The sequence below is a fragment of the Amia ocellicauda genome, chromosome 2 (genome assembly GCF_036373705.1).
Source record: "Amia ocellicauda isolate fAmiCal2 chromosome 2, fAmiCal2.hap1, whole genome shotgun sequence".
NCBI classification, from domain to species: Eukaryota; Metazoa; Chordata; class Actinopteri; order Amiiformes; family Amiidae; genus Amia; species Amia ocellicauda.
In genome coordinates this window covers 48,466,763-48,479,605 of record NC_089851.1, presented here as the reverse complement: position 1 = coordinate 48,479,605, position 12,843 = coordinate 48,466,763, and the positions used below count along the sequence as shown (strand labels likewise).

Sequence of the window (12,843 nt, the reverse complement as noted above, 5' to 3'; positions counted from 1 at the left end):
GATCTGGTGACTGTGGGGGCCAGTTTAGTACAGTGAACTCATTGTCATGTTCAAGAAACCAATTTGAAATGATTCGACCTTTGTGACATGGTGCATTATCCTGCTGGAAGTAGCCATCAGAGGATGGGTACATGGTGGTCATAAAGGGATGGACATGGTCAGAAACAATGCTCAGGTAGGCCGTGGCATTTAAACGATGCCCAATTGGCACTAAGGGGCCTAAAGTGTGCCAAGAAAACATCCCCCACACCATTACACCACCACCACCAGCCTGCACAGTGGTAACAAGGCATGATGGATCCATGTTCTCATTCTGTTTACGCCAAATTCTGACTCTACCATCTGAATGTCTCAACAGAAATCGAGACTCATCAGACCAGGCAACATTTTTCCAGTCTTCAACTGTCCAATTTTGGTGAGCTTGTGCAAATTGTAGCCTCTTTTTCCTATTTGTAGTGGAGATGAGTGGTACCCGGTGGGGTCTTCTGCTGTTGTAGCCCATCCGCCTCAAGGTTGTACGTGTTGTGGCTTCACAAATGCTTTGCTGCATACCTCGGTTGTAACGAGTGGTTATTTCAGTCAAAGTTGCTCTTCTATCAGCTTGAATCAGTCGGCCCATTCTCCTCTGACCTCTAGCATCAACAAGGCATTTTCGCCCAGAGGACTGCCGCATACTGGATGTTTTTCCCTTTTCACACCATTCTTTGTAAACCCTAGAAATGGTTGTGCGTGAAAATCCCAGTAACTGAGCAGATATACTCAGAACGGCCCGTCTGGCACCAACAACCATGCCACGCTCAAAATTGCTTAAATCACCTTTCTTTCACATTCAGACATTCAGTTTGGAGTTCAGGAGATTGTCTTGACCAGGACCACACCCCTAAATGCATTGAAGCAACTGCCATGTGATTGGTTAGTTATAATTATATATTTATAGTTATAGTTATATATTATTTATAATTGCATTAATGAGAAATTGAACAGGTGTTCCTAATAATCCTTTAGGTGAGTGTATATATATATATGGAGATGGCTTCTAATTGTAGATTTGGAGACTTGGTGACCCCAAGATGCAACCAAGTTTGTCATTCTCCAACTTTGCCTCCTGAACCATCTTCCTCACTGTACGTGGGGGCAAGATGCACTTGTTTCCACCAGGCAGGTTTACCACTGTTTCACTGGTTTTGAACGTCTTCATTATTACCTTGAGTGGTAAGTGGTATATTTAGGTTTTTAGCTATTTGTTTTATACCCATTGCCTGATTTGTGAAGGTCAACAACCATTTGTCTCTTTTAATTTGTGAGTTCTTTACCTTTCCCCATGGTGATGTATGACAAATGGATTTTACATGTGTGTTTTCTAATTTTTATACTCCAGTGAAACAGGAAGCCACAATACAGTTCCGTACTTTTTCAGATTTAATTTTATTTGTAAGAATCTTACAGGTGCCAATTATTTTGACACCTATCTTTTTGAGAAAAATAAAATCTTGTTAAAAGATAAACATTTTCTCTGAGCAATTGTATTAGTATAAAATAATATAGTTGTCCTATATTTTTGAACATAAATGATAGCTCTTTACCTGCGTTGTTTGTATTATACAGGCATTTTGGCTCATATTTATGAAAGGTGCAAATCATTTTGGAGGTGACGGTATAAACTATAGAACTCCAGGTTGTCTTTTAGTACACATCACTTGCTTTTCATTGTTATCTATATATTCTTATGATTATTTTTTGAAGTAGAAATACTTTGGCAATATGTTGGCTGTATCTTTTAATTTATTTTAGTGTATACTGATCTACTAAGTGCAGCTGAATACAATAAGACAATCTATTTATCCTATTCAAGACAAGAAATACACTGTCTTGCAAAATAATTTGAGCCAGATGAAAACTTGCATCTCCAAAGATTGTGAATCCAGACAATTCTAAATGAAGAATAGGCTGTGTTCCATATGGAAAGGTTAAGGTTTGTGCCATTTTTGTGTCAATCTCTGTACATTTACTTGTCGAGTACATTTACTAAGGGTAATTTTGTGATTTGCTATTAAGATATTCATACTATTTGCAAGTCTGGTTGTTAAACTTACATCTGCCTTGTCAATCTCCAAACAGAGCAAAAACAGTTTGAGTGTTTATGTAGTCCTGCAGGAAAGCAGTAGTTAAGGAAAATTCTGAAGGAAAGAAAACAATAACATTATTAAAAATATTGAAGGAAACCAAATCTGTCTGGAGAATGTTTTTGTTTATTTCATATCACATCTGATTTTGTAGTTCAGCCAGCAGTGGTAATCAAAGATTTGAATATTTGTGGCATTTTTTTTTTTTTTAAAAAAGCCACTTACATTTACCAAGCTTGTTGGTGTTGGTATAATTTTTTTAAAGATTACAACTGAAGAATATGAGTACAGCAGTGAACATTAAAACAGAGATAGATTAACTAGATATAAAAATATGTATAAATAAAATAATGTGCTGTACAGTATATCAACACTTCATTACTGATGTAAGCTTCAGGGGAAAGTCAGGAGGTAAACTGTGTTAGACAGTAAACAGTAAGGATGTGTGAACTTTGCATTGTTAAGTAGCAGTTTGAAAGCCATATGCCTGGAATACCTATGTGTCTGGAATACAGTTTAACTTTGAAGAAGAGTAAGCAAAGAAGGAATGGAAGAAAGAAGTATTAGCTCATTGTGTGCTGTGATAAATGGCCAGTACATTGAAAAATAAATTGAAGAAACTGGCATGGCACTCAGTGAACATGAAATCTGCTATTAGAGGAAAGCGTGTGAACACATTTTCCAGTCTGATATGCATCTTCTGATTAATGTCCTTTCAATCAAGCACTGAAGCTACCTTAACTGGACAGCTGTATAATTTTTCTTGGCTACTGTGAGCAGCAGAGGACAAACTAACAGGCTGTATTAACTGACTGTTTTGCATGCTTCTCATAGCCAAGGACTGGTGAAATGACAATAGCAGTTTGTCTGTGTAAAGTGAAAATGTATCTCTTTCAAGTTACTGGGTGATGAATAATAATTGTGGGTCTTTTAAACATCTCCTCCTTGAGCAGAAAATGCTACTACTACTTATAATAATAAGAAATAGGATTTACCAAAGCAAAAAGAGCATCTGCTCAAATTAATAAAACCAAATACCATAAAACTGAGATACCATCAGATTAAGGATTAGGATACAAATTTGCTAGGACATATAAGAGGTAAGGTGCATAGGGTTACATGCTTTAAATTTTTTTTTGTCTGTCATATTGATCATCATAAAAACATATATAATGTAAATATCCCTGTGATGTACCTCAAAGTATTTACAGCAATATCACAGTATAAGTAATGTAATATATTTCCCATATCTAGAATAAACAGATTAAGCCAATTAAGGGAACATCTAATACTTAAACTCTTTTATTCACGTTATTTATTCAGACTTAATATAAGATTAAGAATAACTTGAAAAGATTTCTTTCTTCGTTTTGCAGTATAAGTTGAATTATAACTGTATTAAAAAGAAAGAAAAAAAACATGGGCTCTCAACTACTAAATGCCTAAAGAAGAGAAAAAACAACAATTACAAACTCTTGTTTCCCCTGTGATTTAATTGTATCGCAATGCCATGACTTTTGCTAGACTGTTTGTGTCTTTGGTATTTAGTTTCATGCTGCACTAACTTCAATGATGCGAGTCCACCTTAAGATTTCAATGTCTGTCCTTCACGCTTCAACACGGCGGCAGAATCAATGGGCGAGTTCGATGAGCAGATTCTGCGTAGAATATGTGATCTGTACGTCATCACACATCAAGTGTTCTGGCGCTAGGAATTATTTGTACATCACTTGATCTGTGCAGAATCGACAAAGGACTGAAGCACTCGCCCAGTCTTCCTGAGTATTGGGGATTCCGAGTATTCCATCACGCACAGAAGTCTAAAAATGACATCAGTCTAGTGGTGGGTGGTAGTATCAGTACCAGTGATATCTAAATAGCAGTTCTTATATTGTGGACTAGCCCAGGAGTACCGTTACCACCGGGAAACAATCCTGCCATTCATTCATTTTATAGACAAACTGAAGCATCATGGCTGAGCCGAACAACCAAAATGTGGAAAAAAATTGTAAAAAAATAATGCTACCTGTTTGATTTGGGATTATTTTGGTTTCTTCTGCACTGAAGAGGGCCAGGCAGTTGACAACAGAAAGCCAAAATGCAGAAAATGTCTAAAAGATAATCAAGCCAAAGAAGGCAAAATATCCAATTTGTTTAAACATTTATCAGATATACTTTCGGACCTGTTTGCAGAAGTCAAATGGCAGGATTGTAAAATTATTAAACTTTCTCCTTCATTTAAATAACTAAAACATTATCCAGGGTTCCCATGGTCAAGGAAAATCCTGGAAAAAAAATGGTCATGGAAAAGTCATGGAAAATGACCAAAATATAGCAAGTCATGGAAAATAGCTACACATATACACAGTCAGTCCCATTTACAACATACATGGGATATAAAATGTACACTCTGATATAAAGTAACAGTTTCATGGTGCAGAATAAAATTGTATTAAATCCTGTTTACATTTTCCTTTTAGTACGTACTCTGTAATACATGTGGTTATTATGAGCGTCATGTCACACAGTGGTCTGTGCCCGATATTATGTAGACAGGGATTTCCAAGTCTTGGGAGAGTGCATGTGAAGAGCATATACGCTAAGCACAACTCCTTTAACCATATAGCAACACAAAGAAGCTTGGTGCATTCACAACACACAGACTTTCAGCATTCTGTGCAGATTTTCAAGATAATTGGTTGCGTTCTTGTACTACACATTTACATAATTCTGAATAGAATCTGACCATTCAAGCCAGTAAATTCACAGTATTTGTACAGATTCTGAGCAGAATGACATAAATCTGTGTACGCGATCATGACTAAATTGGTCAGGGTCTGCCAGAATGATGATCACCCTTTTATGTGAAATAAAGTTAATAGTAAAAATGTATCACACACACATCCAACTTACTTAGTAGGTGCAGGATACAAAAAAATCCATATAAAGTAAAAAGAAAGAAATACCTGCACACTTAGCACAGCTCCAATGCACAAATAAAATGTATTTATGTAACCCATGATTCACAGGTTTATAGCAAAAACATTTATTTCTACACAAGATCTTCATCAGGATATGGATCCTGATGAAGATCTATTGTAGATTGAAATGTTATTTTTGTGAAATAAAGTTGAAATGCTGTTTTAATTGTTTCTCATTATCATACACATGGTGTTCCATGTTTTAGTTTTTTATTTAGGAAAAAACACAGTTTTACTATTGCCTACATCAGTGGTTTTGAAATAATAAAATGTAATTTGTTGAATAGAACAATATGTATTGTTATTATTTACTTGATTTTAAATAAACATGCCTATCATACATTTGGCTACTTAATTTAAATGCAACGGACACTTCATAAAGTTTAAGCATTTAATGTAGGCAGGGGTTCTCAACCCAGGTCCTGACAAACCACTGTCTCTTCTAATGTTTGCTTACCTGCGCTTTCAGCTCTCAGTTATTTAACCAAATGATAATTCCATTCAAGGTTTCAATTAAACAAGTGAGTGCTCTGTTAGAACAAAAACCAGCAGACACAGGGGTTCGCTTTACCCATTCCAGCCAGGCTTTGCTTTACACATCTGGCAGCTGGGCCAGATCTTTTTTATAGGGAAGAAGCCAGGTCTCTTTAAGGACTGGAGGCCTGATATTCATACTTCATGCAATTTGCCAAAAAAAGGTTTAATTTCCCCCCAGAAAGGGAGATATTCTAACATTGCGCAAATCTTTGCATGACATTGGAATATTGCATTTGTTTCCTGTGCCTCGCAAAACTACCTGCGCACTCCACAGTGAACTTTTGAATATGCCTATGAATAAAGCAAGAATAATTTCAGCCACTCCCTCCATATTGCACCATGCATGCAATTAACTGGTGAATGGCGCCAAATGGAATGCACCATGCAAAACAGCGTTTTGAATGTGGCAAACAATGCACATTTTTGCGTGGCCCTGGGTATTTATTCTTTATGGGATGGAAATGAGTGACCAGAATTGGGGTTGTCCACTCTCAAAATTATATATATATATATATATATATATATATATATATATATATATATATATATATATTCAATTTCTCATTAATGCAATTATCTAACTAACCAATCACATGGCAGTTGCTTCAATGCATTTAGTGGTGTGGTCCTGGTCAAGACAATCTCCTGAACTCCAAACTGAATGTCTGAATGTGAAAGAAAGGTGATTTAAGCAATTTTGAGCGTGGCATGGTTGTTGGTGCCAGACGGGCCGTTCTGAGTATATCTGCTCAGTTACTGGGATTTTCACGCACAACCATTTCTAGGGTTTACAAAGAATGGTGTGAAAAGGGAAAAACATCCAGTATGCGGCAGTCCTCTGGGCGAAAATGCCTTGTTGATGCTAGAGGTCAGAGGAGAATGGGCCGACTGATTCAAGCTGATAGAAGAGCAACTTTGACTGAAATAACCACTCGTTACAACCGAGGTATGCAGCAAAGCATTTGTGAAGCCACAACACGTACAACCTTGAGGCGGATGGGCTACAACAGCAGAAGACCCCACCGGGTACCACTCATCTCCACTACAAATAGGAAAAAGAGGCTACAATTTGCACAAGCTCACCAAAATTGGACAGTTGAAGACTGGAAAAATGTTGCCTGGTCTGATGAGTCTCGATTTCTGTTGAGACATTCAGATGGTAGAGTCAGAATTTGGCGTAAACAGAATGAGAACATGGATCCATCATGCCTTGTTACCACTGTGCAGGCTGGTGGTGGTGGTGTAATGGTGTGGGGGATGTTTTCTTGGCACACTTTAGGCCCCTTAGTGCCAATTGGGCATCGTTTAAATGCCACGGCCTACCTGAGCATTGTTTCTGACCATGTCCATCCCTTTATGACCACCATGTACCCATCCTCTGATGGCTACTTCCAGCAGGATAATGCACCATGTCACAAAGGTCGAATCATTTCAAATTGGTTTCTTGAACATGACAATGAGTTCACTGTACTAAACTGGCCCCCACAGTCACCAGATCTCAACCCAATAGAGCATCTTTGGGATGTGGTGGAACGGGAGCTTCGTGCCCTGGATGTGCATCCCACAAATCTCCATCAGCTGCAAGATGCTATCCTATCAATATGGGCCAACATTTCTAAAGAATGCTTTCAGCACCTTGTTGAATCAATGCCACGTAGAATTAAGGCAGTTCTGAAGGCGAAAGGGGGTCAAACACAGTATTAGTATGGTGTTCCTAATAATCCTTTAGGTGAGTGTGTATATATATATATATATATATATATATATATATATATATATATATATATATATATATATATATATAATGTACATAATTTTACCATTACATTTTCAATTCTTTAAAAAATTTAGATATTAGTTTACAGCATTTAGAAGCTGCGCAAGGTGCATGTGATATTCCACAACATACTGGTAATAAGCTTGTATATTAAAACGTTAAGTGTGACCCTGCTACACACACAACTGGAGCAGGGGATAATTCATCAGTCTTTCCTTGGCAAGGCACTACACACTATTAAAAGGGAAAAAAATCACAGTGACATGTGGCCTGTCACTAACAATTACCACACATCCTCATCCTTCATGACTACATCTCAACGCACCCATTCACAAGTATAAACTTAAAACATAGAGAAGGATACAAATATTAAATGGACCTTTTCTACATCCTGGGATGTCTAGTTGTATATGTTTTATTGTACTCAAAACAACAGCTTTTTAATAGGTTAAATACCATGTTTAACATATTTGTACATTGCATTTAGCAAATGATTTTTTTTTGGTTAGCAGTGAGAAATCATTCTATTATCTATTTATGGTATTTATAGTTAGGTCAAGACATGTTTGCACCAGAAAAGATTGTTATTTAATAATTAACAACAAAATACATTAACATATGTATTAATGGTTTATAAATAAACTATTTGTAAACATTTTTTTTAAGTTAATATTTAAAAACCCCTCAAATTAAGCATGACACTTAAAATATGCGGGTTATACATATTCATAACATTCCATTAATACATTCAAATATATATCATGCCTTTTCTGCTTTTCTGAATTAATAATCAGAAAAGCATTTATCTAAAACACTAGAGAGAATTATTTTCATATGACTAGAGATGAACAGAAAACAGCTTCAAAAATAATTGTGTTATGCCTTTTGTACAACATCATAGTGTGAATAACTAAAATCTTAAATTTTACATACTTTTAACAAGTCATTCTGTTAATGGGGTTATGTTCACTAATTACTCTCTTTGCCAAATACATTAATGTCTAGGTTCAGTTACGAACACTTTAGTTGAACATAAACACTACTTCAGATCTTCAGCTTTGCAGATTCTATTGACAACCCAGTGTATAGCTTTCTTTATACCCTCAATAATCTGGAAATATCCACCCAGATAATGACAGTCATTAACATATGTAATGTGCTTTAATAGACATTTAATGCAATGTAATTGAAGTAAAGAAAATTGCTTTCCCATCAGAATGTGTCATTTATTAGAACCAATTGATCACTCATCTAAACAGTTACAGGGGGGAAGGTTGATCCATCATTTTCTTTTACTAAAGAGCTCTGATGGAAACTCTATAGGTGACAACCTAGATGGGCTTAGCTTTCCATTTCTACAAACAAATGAGTGATTTGACAGGTATACAACCCCAAAACACATCTAAGCAATTGATTTCCACTCCTCTGGTAATAAGATCTGGAGACATATGGAACTTAGCCAGCATCAAGTTAAAATAAATTGTTTAATATTCTGGAAGATATTAACAAATGCTGGTTTTTACCAATGTCTGATATTTATTTTTATTCTTCTTAAGTTTGATTAAAGGAGATAAGGAATCATAGCTAAAAAATAAGATAGCATAATTAAGCGAATTTAGATGGTTATTTTTATGCATTTATTCACTACTTCCTGCACGATTGGATAATGGATTCCATTTCATTATCTAGACGCAACAGCTTCAGAAAAGGTCAGTCTGTTGTCTATCTTCAGTGTGGTTTAAGGTTTGTGGCATATAACCTCAATATCAATAGACAGTGAGACCCCCAGTATTCCTAATCCTTTTTTATGCATAGGCATGATTGATATTAGATTTAGCTAGAGGAAACATATAATAACTTAAATGTATTTACACAATTTACAATTTGCATACATTTCTCCATATCCAAAGTATTCCTATATGTATATATTTAAGAAATATTTTATAATATATGTATATATGAGTTAATGTTATTATTTATTTGTTTGTTTGTTTATTTGCAGACACCCTTATCCAAGGCAACTGTTAGTTTACGCAATAATCATTTTAAAGCATTATAATAGTGCAGTGATACAATCAGTACAAAAGGCAACAAGCATACATCCTAGTACAATGAGCTAATGATTGCAGACATAATAGAGAGATGAGAGTTTGTAGGTAGCTTGGTGCATATATATGTGATATATTTTTAAAGATATGGTAATATTTTACATCACAAACTAGTTGTAGTGAGCACTAAAGAGAGTCAAAATGGAACAAAAAGTAAATATAGAAAAGGTCAAGTAAAATAATATCTCAAAATATGTGGCTATTTTCAGGAGGCTGTTCTTGCCACAATCCTGTGGTTTCTCACTTAGCATAAGGTGAAGGACCTTGTAGTTGCTATAATATAAACAAAAATAGTATTCTGTGAGTGTTTATTAAATATACGACTCTGTGTGTGCGCGTGTGTGTATTGCTACATATATCTTCCAATGTATTTTAAGACTGAAAATCTGTTTTAAATATGGTTTACATGTGTAAATACATTTACATGTGAAGGATTCTTAAGCCTCAATGATATTGTAAATGTAAATATAGAAGGACAAGAAAAAAAAAGCTTCACAGATAACCACCATAACCTTGACACACAACAACTTGCCAGTAAGTGTTTTTAGTGCAGAGTAGTACACTAATGAAGTAGGCCTATACTTTACTCTCTAGGGATAAGCCTACAATCACAGCAAACCAGAAAATGATAGTATTCTCTCAGAGTATAATAGTGACTCCAGGGATTAATGTTTGTATCAAATCCCTAGCATTTCAGCATATTTCCTCAGTTTCTGGAAGGTGTTAGGGGAAATATTGAATGTCGGGGAGTATTTTACCCTTGTGTGACCAGGTGGGCACCTCACACAGCAGTTGTATTATCAGTGGCATAATTTTCTCTTTTCAGTTTTCTTTCACCCAGACACCCATCTTAATCATCTGTCAACTGTTTTACATTTCAGAGAGTAAATCTGAGTGAGCCCTAAAACCATAATTTCACTGCATAGCACAATTTCATTGAACCTTTCTATTTAACTGATCTTAAAGTCTAAAAGGTTATGAGACACTGCTGAATGCTTCACCTGGGGATTTTTCTGTAGTTTGAGCAGATTCATAATATTTAAGTAATCACATTTAAAAGCTCAAATTAATATTTTTTCATATTTTATATTTTTTATATTTTAATGTATTTTTTTTCACAGTGATTGTAGGTAGAATCAACACCGGGAACATTAAATATTTATTTAAAATATATTCTCCTCCTGTATTTTCCTCCTAACCTTACTGTAATGGGAATTTGTGTTTGTTTTTATTTCATTTTCTTCTCTAGTTAATTTGTGGTTTGTTGGATATTTCAAATGGCTACTCACAATTACAGTATGAACATAGATTTTGTACAGGTTCATTCTATTTACTCATCTTTCCTTTATTTTGATTGTTTCAGCCCTGCCCTGAGCTTCACCTATAACCCCACTCCAGTGACCCTCCAGATGCACCAGCAGCTTATGAGTCGGCAGCCCAACATTGGCTCTTTCGGGCACAGTCCCCCTCTCATTCATCCTACCCCTGCTTTTGCCACCCAGCGGCCCATTCCAGGCATCTCCAATGTCCTAAGCTCCACACAACTCGGCACAGTGCCTACAGATTCCACTCAGGTGAGAAATAACAAAGTCTTCCACACAGCTTATTAGAAGAAAACAGCACAATGATTCTCTGCCATTAATCATTGGAGCAAATGGGAAATGGGTGTTAGGCAGCAAGTACAAGTATTAATCTAGTACACAGCATGTGAAGTTAAGTGCTTGTTCTCCATTTTTGTTGACATGTTTTAGATTACATATCTGGAAACTAATAAATGTTTTTTTTTGTTTTATGCTTGTTTTTTTTTTTACCCACTGACGCTTTTTGGCATCTGTCATTTCAACAGCAGTAGCCATTTGTTTAAAAAACGGCCAACATAGTTTCAGTTATAAAAGCCAACCATTAACTTGGGAAAAAATAAGAAAATATATTTATCAAACCATTAGGCTTCCTACCCAGACCTTTTACAGCAAATTTGTTTTTAACTCTTAATGTTATAGAGTCTTAGCGGTCAGAAGTAAAATACCATGTTGCAACCAAAAAAGGTGATGCAAAAGCAAAATCAAAGAAGAAAAATATCTGTTATATATCCTGCTTTCAAAACAAGCCCCTTTTGTGTTGAAAACAGGTTCCCTTTCACAGGGAGTAATAGTAATAGTACTTTGCAAATGTATCATGTATTGCAACAACACCACCGCAAGCTGGAAAGCCAAAAAAAAAAAAATGTTTTCCTAATGTTTATAAGCTACATTTGCATATTTACATCTATAAACATTATTATAAGAGAGTTTGAACACATACATATCTGTTTCCTTCTCCTGCTGTCTCTGAGATTGCTCTGGCAGAAAGTGCAGTAACCTGATCTGCCTTCATATTTAACCTATGCAGTTACAGCATGTCTGCAGTTAGAGCATATGTTTAAGAAGAAGAATGGACAACAACTGTCTCTTTATTCACTATAGAAAATTGCTCTTTTTAGCTATCTAGGTACATTTAATTTACTCAGTTGTTTCTGGTTGGTTTATTTTTCATATTAATTTTCTTTTAACATGTCAGGCTGTGACATGTTTAAAACAGTTGTCAACTGATTAAAGACCTTACACTGAGTTAATGTTGCCAACTAAACATGACAAATAAATCAAAGCTAAACAAAGTATTTTGTTTGCCTGCAGTGAAATAATTTGATTATGGCAATTCATATTTTGTTCAGATGGGCAGCATAATATTCTTTAAATGCCTCAGTGGCTTGTAGACTATATAATGGAACTTATGAACTGATAACCTCCAAGACATACCTTCTACATTCTGTATGAAATTATTGATTGATTTGTTCCCTCAAGAAACCCTGCTTTCATTGTAACATTTATTTAAATGAATTATAATTTTTTTTTGCCTGGAATCTAACTCATCATCTGATTCACTGTTGTTGTTGTTTTTAAACAGTGAAACATCAGTAAGATATTATATCACACTGTGGAGACAGAAGCTGTGAAATATTCTGGGTTGAAGAATGGAAATATGTGTATTTCAAGATAAAAACAAGCATGTACATTTGAACACCATTAATTTCAAACTTAATTGGTATAAACAGTATTTGATTGTTGTTTGATTTTATAACTGTAATATTTGTTACCTCTAGTGGTAAAATATTAACCGTTATAAACCTTATATATTTTTGAGTAGAGCAAGCCCACCAGTGAGTCTGCAGTGAGCAGCACCGGGGAACCCATGCAGAACAAGCGCTCCAAGATTAAACCAGATGAAGATCTACCTAGTCCATGTGCAGGAAGCGTGCAGGTATTGCAGCTAGTGGTTTT

General features: G+C 35.4%; 1 protein-coding gene across 1 annotated transcript in view; it reads left to right on the top strand.

The window, feature by feature from the left end:
- The window catches only part of gli3 (GLI family zinc finger 3), a 218,064-nt gene that overhangs the window by 179,356 nt on the left and 25,865 nt on the right, over nucleotides 1–12,843 (top strand). The window contains exons 8-9 of the mRNA XM_066687330.1: nucleotides 10,890–11,100; nucleotides 12,710–12,823. Of these exons, the coding sequence (XP_066543427.1) occupies nucleotides 10,890–11,100; nucleotides 12,710–12,823 (325 nt within the window). The remainder of the gene's footprint in view (nucleotides 1–10,889; nucleotides 11,101–12,709; nucleotides 12,824–12,843) is intronic.